General features: G+C 34.1%; 3 protein-coding genes across 3 annotated transcripts; 1 reads left to right on the forward strand and 2 right to left on the reverse strand.

Annotated features, from left to right (window-relative positions):
• Positions 1 to 3,655: 3,655 nt before the first annotated feature.
• LOTGIDRAFT_116491 (hypothetical protein) lies at positions 3,656 to 5,443 on the forward strand (the record flags this gene model as incomplete). Its single annotated transcript, XM_009055380.1, has 1 exon — positions 3,656 to 5,443. One exon carries the CDS (start codon positions 3,656 to 3,658, stop codon positions 5,441 to 5,443), a length of 1,788 nt encoding a protein of 595 aa, XP_009053628.1.
• A 1,476-nt stretch (positions 5,444 to 6,919) lies between these two features.
• On the reverse strand, positions 6,920 to 11,287 carry LOTGIDRAFT_116463 (hypothetical protein; the record flags this gene model as incomplete). Its single annotated transcript, XM_009055381.1, has 5 exons — positions 6,920 to 7,225; positions 9,677 to 9,808; positions 10,211 to 10,327; positions 10,642 to 10,742; positions 11,164 to 11,287. 5 exons carry the CDS (start codon positions 11,285 to 11,287, stop codon positions 6,920 to 6,922), a joined length of 780 nt encoding a protein of 259 aa, XP_009053629.1.
• A 6,884-nt stretch (positions 11,288 to 18,171) lies between these two features.
• Positions 18,172 to 21,085, reverse strand: LOTGIDRAFT_231960 (hypothetical protein). Its single transcript, XM_009055382.1, has 4 exons — positions 20,960 to 21,085; positions 20,209 to 20,332; positions 19,657 to 19,811; positions 18,172 to 19,321 (listed from the first exon to the last, which is right to left on the reverse strand). The coding sequence occupies exons 1-4, from the start codon at positions 21,006 to 21,008 to the stop codon at positions 19,080 to 19,082; spliced, it is 570 nt and encodes a 189-aa protein (XP_009053630.1). The 5' UTR covers positions 21,009 to 21,085; the 3' UTR covers positions 18,172 to 19,079.
• Positions 21,086 to 21,221: the final 136 nt, after the last annotated feature.

A 21,221-nucleotide genomic window follows, 5' to 3' on the forward strand; every position in this document is an offset into this window, starting at 1 on the left:
AATTTGCTGTACATATTTGCTTCTATGTGTATCCGGTACTAGAGACAACCTCAAAAGCTGGACAAACATCATCTTGCTAAGATTTTTTGACGTAGCAAGGGAAGTAAAAATAAAATAAAAAATCTTTAAACCATTTATTATCCAACAGGCATGGGCACGTATTTTTGTATTATATCTTTGTTACATTTAAACGTCGAAAAGTTGTATGTTTACTACTTTATCTAACAAACTTCATGTAAGAAACATTCTCATTGTATCTCAGCAGGTTGTCAATGTGTTTTTCACAGCATGCAGAAGTTTTATATTCTGATAATTAGAAAACTTTTGGTTGGAATACTAAAATGTATAATGTACGGGAAGCAACTCTTAGTAAAGCGAAATATAATCTAAACAACTCCTAGTAAAGCGACATATAATCTATGCCCTACTCGTTTGCATATGCAGGCCATACAGAATATACTTTTGAAATGAAGATACATTATCAATGCTACCTACTTTCAAATTCCGGAAAAAGACAATTTAGAATAAAATCAAATTTAACGCACTGAAACATATTCTCTTGTCTTCATCTGTCCTTCCATGAACATTCTTCATGCTTATAATCTCTCAGATTTTCGCGTCGACTCGCGTTCGATGCAGATATAAAATCACTTGTCAGAACATACATTACAGTTAATTTTAAAACTTGAAAAAAAATCATTCAAGGGAGGCAATATCGTACAGCGGTATTTGTTTATTGCTTTTAAATAATGAAACTGGAAGCAGCTTTTACTTTTTATCGATCTGGACTATAGCGCCCTAGTTACTGCATTTTACATAATACTAATTCAAGGTCATTCTTTCCTCGATCCATAAAACGGTTTGGCATAAATGAAACATGATTGGTTGTTATTTCATTATCCAATGGAATTGTTTTTTTTTTGTAATTTCACTAATGAATTGTAAGGAATGTGGCAGTGTCACTGATTAGTATATCACGTATTTCTTTAGAACATAGTCACTTCAACAAATGTAGAAGACATTCGTATACGTACGATAATAGTTATGCCTATGTGACAGTGAATCGATTTAGAAAGGAATGTTATTGATCATCGATTGGTACTGACAATGAAGAGAGTTGAGTGTTCGGAATAATGACACATGTAGTTATATATTGATTTCTTAATGTGTATCGTAAAGAACGGACTGATACACGCAGCAACTGGGATAAGCAAAAGAAAGACAAAAACAAAAAAAAAATTTTTCAAGAATAAGAAGTTAGGTTCATGTGGATTCTTTCTTCCAGCTGGTCAAACCTAATCTGGAACAAACGCAGAAATATAGACGGCTTGACTCGCTATACACACAATTTATAAGATCAATCCACATTTGATTAAATGAGAAATGGATCGCAGGATACCTTATAGGTTTGAACATGTATTGGGGTAAATTATGCATGTTTTAAGGAAAAGAATCATAGCGTGTTTTGGATAATATGGAATCATGATGAGCTGTGGCTGTGATATTTGTGATTATTTGATAATATTTACCATTATAGTAAATAGCACTCGACTCATCCTCAATCCGGATTAAAGAAAATCGTAGTAGGCCATTTATGAATACGTATACCCTTTCTTTATAAGGTTTATGATCCATTTGACTGTAAAACCGATATGGTCATACCAGTCATAAATTTCCAATAAAATTAATCTTGGACATAGAAATGTTAATAAAGTTGTCTTGGGTGGAAGTTATGTGCTTCTAGGTTATAAATCTGTTAGTAAGATGGATTTCAAGTGAACAAGGATAAAAGTGTGTTTACTTTATTACTATTGGACAATTATTCTTAAACTTTTGATGTTTCATCATGTGGCGATCAGTGCGGTAAGTTTTATTTTACGAAGGACATAGAGGATTCCTTAAACCACTAAGCAATTTAGTTGTAAGTAATCCCCACTACATTTCGTGACCATACATAGTTAGTGGACGACCAAATATCATACATGTAGCATTATCCTCAAACCTCCAAATAAGTGTCATTGGCGGATCTGAAGGATTGGCATTAGATCTATGTTCAGATCCTGTTGAGTGTCGGTCTTTTTCATTTTTAAATGGTATTTATATTCGCACCATCTATGGTTCCTGTAATCTCAAAAAAATATGACCAAATTATGAAGTCACCATTACAACTACCATTTGGCTCAGATGGAATGAAAGGAAACACATACGTCGGACATGAATTTGGAATGTTGAGTTAGGAAGCTATACTGTTCCCTATACGGATAGACAGGCCAGTAAATCCCTTCTGAACTGTTTTAACACTGGGATACCTGTATAGTTTTGGGTATATTCTGGCATTCAAGGCCTACTTTATACGCTGAATACTAAAAGTATCCACAACATACCAAATCTGTACAAAACCAGCCCATCCTTTTTTGATCAGATCATTTTTTATTAAATTGCACTGACCGAGAATGTAAGATATTGAACGAAACGTGCTTCATAATTAATTGAAGCCTCCCCTTTGACACTAAGACCTTCTCTCAAGCCACAATGTGTACCTTGGTTACGGCATAAATAACTCAATATAGGTCTATAGATAAATAGTCTAAAACAAATCAAACATGGCGATATTCTATAACGGCTCGTGTTCGTCTGTTGAATTTCAAGATACTTAGTGAATGTAATATGATGTGAATTTCAATATGATTTTAATGTCAGGGATTAAGTAACAAATCAATTTCAAAGTTATTATGGATCAAGTTCAAATTAATAAATCAAAATGGAGGTAGGAATTTCTATAGGATCTTTCAGTCTGTGGCATAATTCCACAGTATAAGTAACTTAGATTTTATTTCATAGAAAGAACAGGCCTATTCATTAACAAGTGCCGGTTAGCTTAGTAATGTTTACCAAGTGTTATATCTACTCGGAATAGTACAGCTAGAGAAGTGTTTTGAGTGGAACATCCTCGATGAAATATCATTCCATGAAATAGGGTTCAAATCCTTCCTTTTAAATTAGAACTGGAATGATAAGGTCACGAGTGTTTAATGACAAAAGGCTTGTTGCACATGGGATGTGTGATCTTGACTCCCATCGGATACCACATCCATCTTGACTAATTAGATCTGCAGTCAAGACGTGGGTAAATCATATGTTAATAAATACCAATACTAACAGCATGAAGAGGGTTGGTTCATATTTGATCAAAAGATTACAGATTGTGTATTTTTTCATATGTTATTATACCATATCAAAATTGTAATGATATTGAACGTCCTAATACTCTACACCTGATTGGGCTAATAAAACCGACAGTGCGTGAAAGTATTTGTTAAGTATATTATTAGTGTTATGATGTTTTTGTATTATTAAAACCGAAAAAGATTATGTTGGCTATACCACTAAGCATGAACTCATTATTTATCGTTTCAGAAAAGGCGTCATGACGAAATTGGACAGTCGGTACCGTCAGATATTGATGGGTGTGGTGGTTGCTCTAGTACTGCTGGTGCTGATTGGTGGTATTATTGGATGGGCTCTGTCAGTCGAGAACATTACAAAAGATGAGACACCAGCAGAAGAATCAAAATACAAGGTTGAGGGTGCTGAGATAGAATTGGGTGAAGCACAAGAACTGAAAATAGGACCCTCTGTTACCGGTACAATTGGCATGGGAGTTAAAAACCCTAGCTCATATAAATCGTGTAGCCAGGATGGTAACGTATGCGTCACGTGGGAAAACGACCGGAAACTCGTGATGACAACTCGTAAAGAAAATGACGTCACATGCTATGATGTTTCTTGGTCGGCCTTGTCTTGTGTTTCTCAAGAACTAAAAGACTGCTTAAACATGTCCGGACATTGGTATGGAGGTTTTCAAGATTGGAATCAATACTGGCCTATGAATATCATTCAACAAAAACTGGCACCTTATGTGGCGTCTGATTCGTATGCAAAAATGTACGGCGGTGTATTAGAACGATATTTCTTGTCGTCTGCCGGATATGGTGTATTTATTGACCAAGATGTCCCATTGCACCTGTCAATGAACGAAAACAACACACGTCAATTTTGCATGTCCGCTAAATACACCCAATATCCTTACATCAACTATGATAACAGTCTTCCATATCTGAATTATTCTGTATGTTATGCCAATAATATCAGAAAAGTTCACGATTACATGTCTAAAACCTATATACCCCGTCCAGAAAACATTCCCGACGAGAAACTTTTCAAATCACCAATTTGGTCCACATGGGCCATGTACAAGAAGGATATCAATGAAACTCAATTGGAAGAATTTGCTGATGATATTATATCCAATAATTTTCCCCATTCCCAGATTGAACTTGATGACGAGTGGACCGTCCGTTATGGTGACATGGGTTTCGACTTAAATAAATTTCCAGACCCAGCAGCCATGGTGAGACGATTAAATAATAAAGGATTTCGGGTGACTATATGGGTTCATCCTTTCTTCAATGAAGATTCCACATCTTTCAAAGAAGCCTATGAAAAGAGATACCTTGTACGCCAGTTGGACAGCAATTTGCCAGCACTCGTTAGCTGGTGGAGAGGGAAATTAGCTGGTATTCTGGATGTAACTAATCCCGAGGCTGTGTCATGGTACCTAAAACAACTTCAAAATCTGAAAACCAATTATAATATTAGTTCCTTTAAATTTGATGCAGGCGAAGTAAACTGGTTGCCAAATGTGTATAGTGTTAATTCTACATACAGGAATCCCGATGTGTACACACAAAAATGGGCAGAGCTGGCATATGAATCAGACAAAAATATCCGACATCAGGAGGTTCGCGTCGGTGCTAGGACTCAAAGACTACCGATATTTAGTCGCATGCTGGACAGAGATTCCACCTGGACAAGAAGTAACGGTCTGAAAACTATTATACCATGTGCCTTAACTTTTGGATTAATCGGATACCCTTTTGTTCTCCCGGACATGATCGGTGGTAATGCTTATGATGCCGCTGATGGATTAGAAGCCAGGAACTATCCAGATCAAGAACTATTTATTAGATGGTTGCAGGTGAACACGTTCCTGCCTTCCATGCAGTTTTCAGTCCCACCGTGGATCTACAATGACACCACTCTTACGACTGAAGCTAGAAAATTAATAGACCTTCACACATCTTACACACCGACAATTGTAAGACTTGCTCGAGAAGCAACGGTAACTGGAAGTCCTATTATCAGACCATTGTGGTGGGTAGCTCCTACTGACGCTATAACGTTTATGATAGATGATGAATTTCTATTAGGCAACGATATTTTAGTTGCCCCTGTAGTCATTCAAGGTGATTTGTCTAGGGATATTTATCTACCAGCAGGGCGATGGCAAGATAAACTTAGAAACACTGTTAGGGATGGAGGAAAGTGGCTCACCAATTATAAAGCTAGTCTTTATGAACTGCCATATTTTATAAGAGTATAGTTTAGAATTTTTGAAGAAATGTGACATCTTGGATCAGAGTTCAATTTTAAAATCATTTTCACAGTGCTTTTTTCATATATTTATGAATATTTTGTGTTAAGTGTTTTTTGTTTAATAGTTTTTGTTGAATATTCATATAAATACATATAATTGTCAAATATCGTACAAATGTCGCTTATATTTTAGTAATTTTCGCAAACTGGAATGAATGAATAAACATTTCTGACATTATTTCGATACATTATTTAATTATCCCCCTTGGAGTGTGTATGTATCAATCAGTTTTTTGTAACTGTCTTTTTACTTTTCTTGATAAACGTTAAGAAACGATTGTAATATAGATTTAATGTTCAATAAATCACAATTAAGGATATACTACTTTTTGAATTGAAGTCAGAATTTCGTCCTTTCAAATGCTACAGAGCCGTATAACTTGGGATGTTTCAAGAAGACTCTATAATTCATTTAACCATAGGGCTGACAAGATATTTTTAACATAATATACTCTTTAATGGTTTAGTGCATATATAACTATTGAAATAATATTTAAAAATAAAGACCAAAGCCATTATTGACAAAAGTATATTCTAAAGCTTAACAAATTGTTAAAAATGTACATAGAAAGAATATGAGGTTCACAATAAAACATGAGAAATATCTAAACTAACAATTGAAGATAAAAATATGCACGATAAAGGCAGTTAGATAGAAAAAAAAAATTAAAACACACCGTCCTTTTAAACAAATATGCATATAATAACATTTGTTTATAAAGTTTTATGCATCATTCATTATGCTTTTTGAAAAAAAGAGATATTCCCTTAACACCATTCTTATAAACAAATATAACAGAAAGGTTATCACGCAATACAGTGGAGTGAACTTATTAGAAGCTTATTTGGGACAAGAATAAACTATAAGGATGGATTAAGGAGACGAAACAACTTTGACAGAAAATGAAAATATGTATCTGATTTGGACGTTGATGAAACTTTCATGTCATATTTTTGTTCTGTTATGGACGTCATAAACAATACAAGACGTCGTTAACTTTTGTGGAAGAAAAATTTGCAAATTTTTATGCCACTTTGCGACTGGGTTTTTCAGTCGCTTATAATGTTTATTTTGCATAGATATGCTTATATTACGTAAACAAAGATGCGAGAGCCGAACAGAAAGTAACTCATATATTGTAAAAAAAAGTAAATGTGAACCAAATTCACCATGAACATTCAAGGTCAAAACACCTTTGTGTTAAAAACAAACTCTGGATTCAAAAGAAATGTTCGAGCCCTTGTGTAATCGTTTTGCTGGTATGTTATAGTTTCTGTTTGACGTTTGTGGATCCTGTTAAACATCCCGAAACAAAAAATAGATAACTTCTTTAAGGCATGATCAGAAAGCACCTGTCATAAATTGGGCTGGCGTAATATAAATTCATCAATTACTCGAATCCTATACATGTTTCCACAGATATTATTTTAGATATCCTAAATCCTTAATGTCCTTATATTGAGTTGGAATTTCCTTCAGGGCATGGAGGGCAAATGAGGCATCAGCATTTTTAGTAGTTTCGGTCACTTTATGAAAGTCTACAAATTCAAAATTATCAAATTTTCTAGTAGGCAGTTTATTGTCATATTCGTCCATGGTATCCCAAGGTCCATCTCCAACACCCACCATGATAATAGACAAGGGATAATTTGAGGCGTTCACAATAGCTTCTGTTGTTTCTCGCTCACTGGTAACCTGGCCATCAGCAACTATTACTAATATATGATACTGAAAATAAATAATTTACAGATTGTAAGAGATGAAATTGGATATTTCTTCTTGGGACATGAACCGTAAATATATATCAGTAAAGTAGATATAGTTCTCCACCCATCCGATAAGCTAGTCTTTATGAACTGCCATATTTTGTAAGAGTATAGATATCGACCATTTTCAGATTTTTTGAGTAAATGTATCATCATTTTCACAGTGCTTTTTTCATATATTTCTGAATATTTTGTGTTAAGTGTTTTTTGTTTAATAGTTTTTGTTGAATATTCATATAAATACAAACAATTGTCAAATATCGTACAAATACCGCTTATATTTTAGTAATTTTCGCAAACTGGAATGACTGAATGAATGACATTATTTCGATACATTATTTAATTATCCCCCTTGGAGTGTGTATGTATAAATCAGTTTTGTGTAACTGGCTTTTTACTTTTCTTGATAAATGTTAAGAAACGATTGAAATATAGATTTAATGTTCAATAAATCACAATTAAGGATATACTACTTTTCGAATTGAAGTCAGAATTTCGTCCTTTCAAATGCTACAGAGCCGTATAACTTGGGATGTTTCAAGAAGACTCTATAATTCATTTAACCATAGGGCTGACAAGATATTTTTAACATAATATACTCTTTAATGGTTTAGTGCATATATAACTATTGAAATAATATTTAAAAATAAAGACAAAAGCCATTATAAGCAAATGGCAAATCTAATTGCATGTGTAATTTTCGTCTCATGAAAGGTGAGATTTTCATGCCGACCAAGGAATTGTTGATATTGGAACAACACATTAAAATCAGACATTCAGCATTGAATATCTTTTAAATATCTCTTTTAAGATGAGCCAAGAAAGATGACTTAAAAATGTTGGCGAAGAAAAGAACTACAACATGATATCATCATTAAAGGCAAAAGATCATTTAAAACAATAGTTGAATATCCCCGAAACTCGAATACCCATATAGTAATAGATGTACTTTATCGGTTAAACACCATGCAAATCGTTTTAAAAAGAAAGCTATATGGAATATATATTAATGGTCAATTAGCACAATCTGGTGATATACTGCTATAAATTTTCTCCTGTGAATTTAAAGTTGCAACAACATCTATAATAGAACAAGCGTATAAGGGAAAGCCCAATATACGATTAAAATACCGATGACAGTATGTTATAATTTAGTATGTGCTCTATTAGGGTTAATAATGATAAATATCAGGTACACAATAACCTCTATCAAGCGATATCACGTATATCATATTGATACTTATCTTACTCAGTGTACTCATTTGTTCGATATTGTCAAACTAATCTATTAGCTCTGATTTCAGTTTGTAAAACGTTACCAAGCGTTATTGGTATTTTTTGTCGAATAACAAGTGGTAACATAGCAATATCATAGAAGGTTAGCAAAAGGTACAGAATGCGTTATTAAACTTTTTAGAAAAAAATTATTCTGCCATGCCTTTTGCCATTTGTCAACTAATCATATGTTACTTTTCGTTCATTCGAAAAGAAAAAAAAACTAAATAACGTCAGCTGACAGTGCAGATGACAAGACCAAGCGTTATCTGCAAAGTTCTCAACTGAAGGCAGGTCGGATTAGTGAAAGGGTATGATAGAGCGTGTGATATAGCTTCGTCATGTCAGTATACAATGATACGTTACAATAAGGCATTCAATACTATTTAGGGACAGGTCATATGGAATTATCAATTTGATCATTGCCATTCGGAATGCTCCACGGGAGATAGATTATATTCCAGTGAGTATCATAGAATGCAGAATAGTTCTAATTTAATACTCTACAAGCGACAATAGCAACCGAAGGTTAGTGTGCACGCATTAATATAATACATTAATATACGAGTGTTGTTAGGGTTAATATGTGCCCAAACAAAATCATATCGATCCATACCTTGTGTTTAGGCTGAATAAAACAAAACGAAACAAAATCAAAATCAAAACGAAAGAAAAAATAAATTGTTTAACATTATTATATTAAGCCTTTTCTTGCAAAATTAATGTTACATGCAAATTTCAAATTCAAACGTGGATTGCAGTTAATGAACTCACACTCTTGGTGACTTCTTAGAGTGATCAATTTGGAAGGCACAAGAACATCTTGTGTATATTCTCATTTTCATTTGTACCATTCAATTTTGTGTCGCAAAGAACCACCAAGAACATAGTTGCAAAAGCGATAATGCGTCAATATATTGCAGATTACACTTCAGTTTTCTGAACTTAACAAGAACATCTATACAAATCCAATGCCATCGCTTCATTTTTATTGCGAAACATTTGTTGATTCACTGGTCTGTTCATTAATCTTACATAATAAAAAAATTAGTCAAATTATTACCAGAAAATTTCAACAAGCCTGATTTATAGAACAATAGACTGACACTGATATAACTTCTAAACATGATAAACTTACCTCACTGGTCGCTTTAACAATAGAAATAGCTTGATATATCAGTGGAGCAAAGTTGGTTGGTCCACTTGGTCTGACAGTGGGTGTTATTCTGTCGTACGTCTTCAATACATCCTCAAATCCTACACACAAACCCTACAATAAATTATTTGTTACCAATCATACCAGTCTCAGAAACAGAAATTTTCTAGCTAAGCCAATCAGTGTAGCAAAATAATGTTGACAGCTGACCGTTGAATTTTCACCCTTCAAATCGATGTGTGTCCTGGATAATCAACTTTGACTAATTTTATAGATGAGTATCTCCTAGTAAAATTGTTTGCTGTTAAGGCAACTTTTGTTATCAGTCAAATTTAAAGTATTAAGTGATGTGAGGACATAGCTTTAACATTTATATACACAAGTATTTTCAAAACCAACATTTAATCCTGTATGTCAATACTCGTGATTTTCTGGCATAAGGATGATTCTCAAGCTTAATATTACAAGTATGTGCACAGTCGAGGGTTGAGAAATATGACATAGATATATACTCACAGATGTATTAAGTGAAAATATAGCCCTGTCTTTGGTAGTCATGTCACCGAACCCAAAAGCTGGTATTGTTCCATCACTAGCAAATGAATGTAGCGTTTTACCCAAGACTTTTATAACCTGAAATAAGATTTAAAACAATATTTAGAACCCTCAGTAAATATACCTCATTTAAGGCTGACTCACAAATACCCTTTTCTGAAAAGTTTGGAATATAAAACATATTTTTATATGGCCTTTCCGATTTTCAGCTATTTGGACAAAAGAACATGCATGTTATTAAATACTTTTAGAAGATAAAAAAGGTGCCATGCATCATAACCTTAGAATATACTCTGCAATACATACTGGCTTCTAATCCTGTGTTGAAACGAGGAGACTGTCCTCTTTCAAAAACTACTCATGTCGATATTACACGATATGCTTTGGCTTACCTTTTGATAAGGATTGAGTACTTCTGGATCTATTTTATGTAAATATTTATCACCAAAAGTCTTTTTACCCTGCTTATAATTACTCGCCGTGTAGTCCACACCTGGAATATATTGGTTAATGTTAAACATTAATATGGTACTGTTTCGGTAGTAATAATGGTTTAATTTCAGGCTCAATATTCACACAATCACAGTACTTTCAGCATTGAGTATGAGAGTGTAGTACTCATAAATGCATTAGCTTGGTAAAATATTAAAATTTAATGAAATAACAAACGTTATATGGCTGATATTAGAACCAATATATCTGTATGAAGAAGGAATCGGTCGAAGCCTCACTGAGATGGTTGCTTATTAGTTAAACGATACCATTTGAGTCTTTTGGAAGTAACCACCTTCTGGAAATTGGAAACGTAAGAGCTCCTGATACACGTGCTTGCCTGGCTGGACAACCCATTTTAAAGCTAGACCGAACGTGCTTTTTTGTTTTTCCGAAGAACTGGGAAAAATGTATTCACTTACCAAAAATAAGGTTACAATGTTCTAAACCAGCTCGCCTCATAGCTTCAGTAACTTCATCAGTGGATTTGAATTTTTCAGCCAGCTTCTCTACGTGCTTAGATTTCTTATAACTATCCTTCTTCATCGTCTTGACTTTGAGGACATCCACGTGATCAAAGGAATCTGAGGACATTGAAGAGTCCATGCTACTTGATAACAGATCCGATTCGGTTTTTGCTTGTAGAGTTTCAACGTTTTGCTTCTGCACAATGTCATTCTGAGTTGTGTTATACGACGTGTACGTTTTGGTAGTCACATCGGATCTAAATTCCTCTTGCTCATTATTTTTAGATATCAGAGGTGATTTTTCTAAAGTGTTTTGTTGTGATTTAGTGCTACTGAAATATGTGGTTTTCATGTCTGATCGGAAGGCATCGTTGTTGAAATCCGGTTTAAACCTATCCTGATCACCACTATTCCTATGTCGGACATTTTGAAACAAAGTGGTTTTCTCGTCTGATCGGAACTCATCCTCTTGCACACCGGATTTCGTTTTTCCCGCCAAAAGAGCACCTGATCGTCGACGTCTTTTCATACAACAGAAAAACCATATTAGGAATAAGGTTAGCAAAAACACCAGAACACCGACAAGATATGTACGATCCATTTTCACTTCGAAGAAGTACAGATACACTAGAAAAAATGGAGAACACGATAAAGAGAATGGTTGTATATTCCAGAGACAAATAAATAAGACAATAATAACACTTGCGATTAAACAGTTTCGCTCTGTCGTTGCCACCTCCGACATTTCAGTTGATTCTCCCCTTTACGATTTTCAACTCATTGTCTATACGATATGTTATCTGAAATTAAACAGACATCGTTATGTAGGAAATGAAGAACATGGACCGTATTAAGAAATACGCTTTCAATCTACAAGATCATCTGTATGCGTTCCACTTTCTTTGTTTAGCGTAGAAGCGAACGTGAAGTGGCTTATCCTTAGCCTTATAAGTATCCTTACCGTTAGTTCATATAAATGGATGAGAAACACATCAATATAAAAATGGTTGAACAGAAGTCGTTTAATGACTGGTTGCCATGAGAACCAGTCAAGCATGGCGACCTATTTAAAATTGAGGGCGGGTATATTGTATGAAGGTTGATAATGGATAATGGTTTTACGAGATATTTTATTGGACAGGTAGCAGTCATTGTATTGTTGGCAATTCACCTTTATATACTTATTCAAGATAGGATCACGAACTTAAAGCCCTATATTCTATAATATGGTGTGGACTAAACATCTATTCTGTATAATAAGTCATACAAACATGACTTTTTCTACTTATTCTCATATCATTATTTCTTGCTTGTTTATCCATCTCAAAAGGAAACTAAAGGAAAATGTAGTCTGTAATGCATGGGTCGATTTGAATTAGTGAAATTTCGGAAATGTATAACAATGCAATCTTGCTACACTTCAGATTCGGCGATCTCAATTATCACACTGTAAATAATTTGCATGATATACTGCAGATTCTGCTTAGTTTTGCAACACAGAATCCGGTATATCGCGATCTCAATTATGAAACGGTAATTACATGATATACTAACAGACTTTCGTCTTATTTTTCATGATATACTACCGGCGTTTTTAACATTTTGCTCCACTTTTGAATCCGATATATCGAGATTTGAATACTCAAATGTTAAATATTTCGCATGATATATGGGTGACTTTATGTACATTATCCTTACCTGAATAAGCAAAACCTATCCAACGAAGTGGAAACAAAACATTGAGTGCGGTACTGATATCCTTATGGCGCCTGCTTCAATGTGAATGATGGTTGTATTGATTAGTTACCGCTGAAACATTTAATTAATACACCTGCTTGACAGGAAGCAGTATGGTGGTTACCTTGAACTTGCAGTGTTTTATTAAGACTAATTATTGATTGAATTATTATAACCTTATCTGTACATATTCATAGATTGATATTTGAATTGAAACCATGGAGCAAAACTAAGACTGAAACATTGCCATTATGAAATCATACACAAACACGTATACATGAAGATAAGCATAAAAGACTCTGGGGCAAGAATTTGGTAAAATAATATGGTCGTTATTTTTGCAAAATTTATATCATTTCTGTATCTATTTATTTGTAATAGCTACTTTTAAATCTGTGTTTAAAACGATCCATTGAATGTACGTGTATTTGTCGGATGTTCTCTTGTCAATCAAATTAGAATCTCAACATTTTGATATGGCATGGTTTACATTTTGACATTTATCAATCTGACAAGCAATATGAGGAAGAGTTGATCATTAGCCCACATTAAACATTAAGGTCATTTCTAAATTCTTGACGTGTATCGGTGACAGTGACTTTGATTTGCAAAATTCCAATATTTAGTCAGACGTCCGTGATCCTTGAAATTTAATTCAGCTTAGTTTATCACAAAGGTAGCTTTTGTGAAAGTAACGTAATATAAAGCTTAGTGGAATTGCTAGAACCACAAACATCTGCAAAAATGCTGCATATTGGTCTTGTTTAACAGACAAAAGGTAGAAAAGCTCTTTAAAAGCCATATACGTATAACGACAGGAGTCCATCGTATGGCATTTAGCGGAACTGGCTTGAGTTATACCACATTACACATCACTTATTTTATGAATCAGCATTGTATTTCGTATTCATGTATGTACAAATTGAATTGCCGGCAGTCAATATTAATTAAATGTGAACGAAATAAATTAACTGTAATTCAGTTTTATGGCCCAGTTCTCTCTTACTGATCGGGATAATGAGTTATTTTGTTAGTCAACTAAATTAGACTGCTGCACGCTTCTATGATTTCGTAATGAATATGTCATACGCTGGTTAAAATGAACTTGTCATCGTAACAAGCCTTGGTCCCATTTTCAAAAGCACTTTATTGACTAGTTGATTGGTTATCAGGTTTTCCCAGAATAGTGAGAACAGAAGAAATGAAATTTAACAGAATTTGATTAGCCAATAATTAAATCTATTGCTTGATACTAAACAGAAAATATAGTTGCTATATAATTGAATTATGTCAACATGACATCAGTAAAACAGCTACAATAACTAATGTATGTATGCACGCATGGTTTATGAATTTTTCGTATCGTCCCATTTTATATTTATTTGTTTAGATTGCATCAGTAAACCAAAAGGTAGTAGTCTGGGTTTATATTAAGCATGAAGTTTCAGACACAGATTTCAGGACGGGCTTGCACGCCTAGTAAGGAACACAATATTTTCAATAGAACGAGATCAGTACAGGTATGTCCCTGTAAATTATGGATACTAAATTGAAGATGAACATTTCCTAGACACAATCATCTATCATTTAATATTATACAAGATCCACCACCTTTTATAATTTTGTGTTTTTTTTTGTTCTCGAGGAGCGTTAGAAAGGACCATAATACATTGTGGTATGTTGTTATTCTTCATTAATCATATGTCATTTCTTAATGTATGTTGCCCACATAGGGCGTATATGCAATAAATCTCTTATCTTCTTAATCAAATAATGGCTTTGAGAAAAGTAGAGGTGAAATTTAATTCAACATGAACATTTTAGGGCCCTTGAAATGATTGTCCTTATTTCTAACTATTCATTTGGTATATGTTACTATATATCGACATATCAATGGTATACTTATTTTCAACCGAGACGACGATGAAGTTCCTTGGATGAAGCCCAACATCATTTGACCGACCTGTGCCATGCAGACTACACTTGTTAATAGAAAATAAGAAAAGAGCAAACATAAATAAAATTTGAAAAAAAAAACTCACCTAAATTTGCTGGTTAAACATGACTTCAGTATACATTGCCATACAAAACCAGAGCATCTGTGTCACGCGGGAGTAAAGCAGCGAGCATTATATGAATTTTAAAAAAATACTGGTAGATCCTCTTTTCAAATGTATGACCCCCTACTTGACACATAAAGAGTTACTGGGCCGTTTTTATCAAACTCTACTTTACAATACACAACAACAAGTTGATATTTTGAACAAAACAAGACGCTTCATATGCCTGACCTTAATATGTAAATTTTATAAAGTAATGAAAAACAAATACTTTCTAGATATCTGATGGATTACTTTATGCATGAATACGCCCGTACAATTACAAGCCTCCTTAAAGAGAGTTGTTGACTTTTTATTTTGATAATTTACAGCACGGCGCCTCCTACAGTTTGGTCTGCACTCATATTGCTGAATAGTGTTCATTCCGACAAATTATGCTGTAATTGTTGTACCCAGCATTTCTAACTTCTCCAATATGTTACCCCAATTTACTTCAATGCTACGACTAATGCTCTTAAACTAATATGTATAACGAGAGCAACGACTTGAGCATTGGCATAAGGCATCAAAGTTTTAAAAATCACTCGTGGATTCAGAAGGTCAATACCCACACTAAAAAGAAAAGAGCTGGTTTGGTGGGAACTTGGCATCTTGCTCATTTTTCAACGATAATACATTCTGCTATGACATTAATATTTCGCAATGCATTGTTGACTGTCTCCCCAATAAAAAGAAAATATGGAGGTAAAAATTCCAGTCTATTTATTTCAATCATAAACGTATACATTTGAAATGCAGTCAACTTTTGCTATCGACTCAGTCCATATTTTATGTCTTACTTATGCTTTTGCAAAATCTCGACTAAATAGAGACTCATAAAACCGTTTAACTTAACGTATATTAAATATACAATTGGTTATATTAAGATACGCACCTGTAGATTAAGATTAAGATAATCCTGTATTTTTTTGAAGAGATTACCTAGTCGCCAGCAGGTAAATTATGAAATCTATATATACAACATTATCACCGGTTGAAAGCGACAACACCTACCACTGTAGTATATAAAATATAGACGTGTCAATATGTGAGTGAATAGGCCAATAAAAGTAAATTGTCTGTGATAAACTAGTATCGAACGACAATGGTCTAATGCTTTGCTTACCATATTCGATTGTGGTAGCTCACCATTTATGACAGACTTACGGTGCGAATAGACAAGCTACGATGTTTAATGCGGGAATAACGATACTGCACATTTGAGAGAAAAACGAAGAGTACAGTATGGAACACGAAGCGAACATTATCCACTTATTCTATGTCAAAAATCCGGCTATGGAATCCTTGAGGACGGATTAGATGGAATCTTGTTTTCGGACAGTGTAATCCTGAAGGGAAATAAAGAACCGAATGGACGGATTGGGCCTACATATACTGAGAAGAAAATCAAAACCCGAAATCTTTGAGATAAAATCCATATCTCGTGATTTTCTGTCATTTATGCAAACACAAACCGGGTAATCCATCCAGTTGCAAGAATGGCAGTTGCAATTTGTTTGTAGTGAACACAAATTATATTTGAGACATTGCCGAAGGCAAACAGATTCCATATTACACACTGCGAAAATTAAGCAATTCTAAACTCAAAGTCAAGTCCATACCCTAAAGTCGGTGAAAAAGACAAAATAATATTACAACTGTATATCTACGGACCACTTTCACATTTGATACCCAGTGTTATTTAGTTAACAGCCATATATTAATTTGTTTCAGCCTTAAATGAAATGTAAGAGATTTAAAATAAGATTTATACATAAAGCCTAGTGAAGGGTGTATTTAGATACAATAAAAGGTAAAGGTTTGCGTGGGAGAAAGAGGCTTTGCAACGTTAAGGTCAAGTTTACATTATTGCTATGTCGACAATATTATTGCAATTGCAGTGGAGTTTTACGTCCTGCGTTTCTGATTCCGGATGGGGACAATGAAGACCATGCTCACCGGTCTACAGAAAGACTTGCTCTCATCTGGCCATCACCTCTTATGACTTACAAATGGTTATTTTCACCTCCTGTTGTGTGGAATGGTAGATTTTTAAAATCTAAAATGGTAATAATATATCTTCAGTTGCAATAATTTTCATCTGTTGCCATTTGTAAGTCTTCGGACGTTGACAAATGTATCAATCACACGAACACATTTCTTCAGACGACCTCTTTTTTAATAGTGCTCTTTCAGCAGTATACACCATGTAATTCCCTTTTTTAAATATGATAAATATGAACCTTTTGCACTAATGGTCTTTTATGTCCTCTCAACGACGCTTCGACGAGGAGGTAAATAAATTATGACCCACAATTATCACACAGGTCGGTAAGTGTTCAAGCAGTGTAACAAGCCTTTCCAAATCGACAGCATTTTACTTCTTAAAGATATCTGCATAGTTAAACCTTTAATGTCCTTTATGAATCTATCATAGTTATGGTATATGATGACATTTTTATTAACCAGCATGTCATTTAAGGAATATTAATTTAAAATTTAACCCAATGCACAGGCGTGAATAACTATGGTCGCTATGGGTAGCAAATGTATACTTTCGTTTAACCATTATAATAAAGCGTTGTATATGGTATTTGAAGTCCTACTGTCCTACTCTGATCCTTATTTGGCTAAAGCATGCCATGCAGTACACAATAAGGTCAATTATGCAAGGACAGCGATATTAGCATTCTCTTTTCCGACTTCCAACTGCCGAGGGATCTTTATCTTATCACAGTCTGTAACACGAGGGGTCTTGGTGCATTGTCCTATCCAAACAACTAGACGCTTTTTCCATGTCCGACCTGCATCAATGACAAGAAGAAACTTGGTTGAAAAATCCGAAGGTATTATCTCGACCTACGCCTGATTGAACCCCGGCCCTTCAGGTTAGCGAGAAACGTCTAACTCACTGAGCCAACCTGGCTCCCAAAAGTTAATCCACCTTTGTGATTCGATGGCGATACAGAAATAGCAAGACAAAATCAGAAAGACAAAACAACTGAATCTACGCAATAAATCAGATGACCTTGTTTTAATGGCATTTACTAGGAGTAATTGCACGTAAGTGCACTGGATACAATGCGCTGTCGTCTATCTTGATAGTAAATGAAGGAGATCCATTTCTAATTTAAAAATATCTTAATAGCACCATACATACATACATAGTTTAAGGTTTAATATAACAAAAGGTAATGAATCTGAAGCACACAGTGTTGAAAAAAACGTGGTATGGTTGTGCAGAATAATTAAGAGGTTCAGTCTGAAGATATTTCGATGGAAGATGTCTAAGTTATCATCTTTGGTATACCGATATCGGCCTCGAAGCTAAACAGAGGGTGGCGTTATTAGTTCAACCCAGATAGATTCACGTATGGCGACAGCTAAACCAGTTGCCATTGATTCGACTTCTGGATGCAATACGTATTCAATGGAGGTTTCTAAACTGTAAAGTATTCAGATTAGCACTCGATTTTATTTATGACATTTTGAGAAAATTATGTTATGCTACAACATCTACATTTCAATCAGCACGTTCTGTCAATTAAGAAATTGCTAAGGTTTAAGTCGTCTGTGGTCATTCCTATACAACTAAGTTTTGTTTTATATTCTATCGCAAATGCCTTTAAATATTATTAGCATATTAGCAGCTTTTGTAATAGTTTTACAATCCCTTTAATACAAACAAAAAGCAGTGATATTATCGTCGATTGAAGTTCAACATTCATTTTAATATATTGATTTTGAACGCCAGATGTCTACGTAATAAAAGCTTCATTATGTTACTTCCCTCAATTAATAATCATAATTTTATTTCAATTCATTTAAAGAAATGACTAACTTATAAACACATATACACTGGACATATTCATATATCTTCGGATTCGAATACTAATAAATAATTCTTTTGTTATTACAAATTGGTCAAAAACTAAGAAATTTTGAATGAGGAGTTAACGAAGCAACTTGAATGACAAAAAATAATGATAAAAATATCTAATTATTAAAGACGGATTATAGAAAGATTCAAATAAATCATTTCTCTTGTGGCATGTTTGGTGGTGGATGTTGGCCAGTTTCTGATTTAGATAGTCTTCTTGTGTCGTCTTGAGACTGGTATTTCGGAGGAGCATCGCCAACCTGTCCTGGTAGAGGATATGTCGGAGGTGGAGGTTGGGGGTTGTACCCACCTCCAGGGTAACCCCCGTATGGGTACCCAGCGTTCGGCGGAGGTCCATTATATGGGTAACCGTACGAAGGCCCAGACTGTTGAGCAGCTGAAATTCGAAACCAAATTTAAATCATTACTTCAGTAATACTACCCTGTCTCGAGATAATTATAATATTTATGTCACGTTGTTTTTATTTAAAAGAGTGGCTCAATACTTCTTGCCATATTGCAATTATATTTTGTGATATGAGAAGATTTGCATTAAAAGGTTAAATCTAGGTTACAGCTATATAATATTACAATGAAATAAGTTCAATAACAGTGATTCAGGATGTAGCGAAGATTTCATTGACGGTGTGGGGGGAGAAGATTTATTTTTTTCTAAATGGCCTTTAACAATGTTCGGTTGAATCTCGAAATTTCAGAAGATCTAATACCTACCACTAGTAACTAAAGCTATATTCTGTTGCGGCTGAGCAGTTGTGCGTACCCTTGTAGTTGGTTTGTTACAAATGGCACAACAACAAGCAATAATACACGTTAAAAATAGAAATCCACCTACAGATCCTCCTACAACATAGTATATATTAGCTGAACTGAAATAGAATCAACATACTCAATAAGGAATGAAGCATTCACTTTTTGTTTTGTTTTTCTTAGCCTAAAGAGGCAGTATACGAAATTGTTGGTTATTACAAATTTGTCTTTTATTTTACTTCAAACCGATCATTAGCCTCCCCATAAACATTGCGATGTAAAATATATTTCACTAAAGCGAATTTCAGCATTTGGCTTAAAATTTGCATATTGATATTTTTATTTCATAGATCAGATATTTTGTTCTGTTCTGTAAAGCATACACACTGAAGTATTCGCTATACATAGTTTCAGTATGTTCCGAGATGAAAAGATGAAGTTAGCTTCCAAGTAGACTGCCATGGTTTCTGATTTGCAACCAGATACGTACAAATGCTTTGAACAGACAAAACTTACTTGCTAAATATGCTACAACAAGGTGAACTAGTGAATGTTGAACAGCATCCAAATATACATGTTTTGTATCCAATATTAAGATTGCCGGCGTAATAAGGACATTTTTCAGCAGATACACCTAAAACTAGAGTAAAATTTCGCGGTTTTTGAAACTTTAAAGAAGATTAAGAGTATTACAGAATCTCTTTTTTCCCAATTTCCTACAGAAACTATTTTTGAAGGTTGTGACGACTTTTACGAGCTGTGATTATATGTTCACTTATGCAGATATGACTCATGTAAGGCGAAATATTGTCCATTTTGGTGGTTTATTTGTACTGTGCACAGCTTCATTATCAAAGAGTTATTGATACCTAAATATGACAATATGAAGCATATTTTTAAACATCATTTTAGAGCATCATTTAGATCGGCCTGGTCAATATTCATCAAAGTTCTATAATAACCGCGACAATATTGTCTTCATACCACAAATCGGAATTTTCTACTGACTTTTAATATTTTGTTGGTGTTGGATGGGTTCAGTTTTAACAATAATTCATGGATTTTTTCAATTTTCTATGTATATATCAATTATCTTTATGCTTGGAAGAATTTTAGAGCTACCAAATTAGAATCTACCAAGAAATGCGCATTCTTGGGTGTTGTCATCGGGGTTAAATATCGAACTATGTTCATAGAATGTGGTATGCCAAACTAAATGAGTATTGTTAATGATGTAGACTAAAAACAATAGAAAGTAAAGACTCACAATCGAATGCTCCAAGAAGAAAATATAATCCAATTATCAGCGAAGACATTTTGAGAAAATCTAGGAGCGAAAACTTGTCCCGTTTTACGTTAACTTTAATATTCTAACCCGCCTTGTTAGTCAAATTAACAGGGTTTGCAATTCTAAGAAGACGATCCTATGAAGATTATATTGAGGTGTAAATCTCTTCTAAGAAATCGAAATATTTTTTATCGAATTATAACAAATCTTTTAGACGTGTTTTAACCTGCTGTAGCCTAGG

Source organism: Lottia gigantea (assembly GCF_000327385.1).
Source record: "Lottia gigantea unplaced genomic scaffold LOTGIsca_24, whole genome shotgun sequence".
Taxonomy (NCBI): Eukaryota; Metazoa; Mollusca; class Gastropoda; family Lottiidae; genus Lottia; species Lottia gigantea.

Bases quoted from the DNA above. Each gene is read 5' to 3' on its own strand.
- LOTGIDRAFT_231960 (XM_009055382.1), bottom strand. From the start codon at position 21,008: ATGTCTTCGCTGATAATTGGATTATATTTTCTTCTTGGAGCATTCGAT. The intron at 20,333-20,959 runs GTGAGTCTTTAC...ATTTTACTCTAG, and splicing joins TCTTCTTGGAGCATTCGATT to TTTTAGGTGTATCTGCTGAA. The intron at 19,812-20,208 runs GTAAGTTTTGTC...ATTCTATTTCAG, and splicing joins TGTTGTAGCATATTTAGCAA to TTCAGCTAATATATACTATG.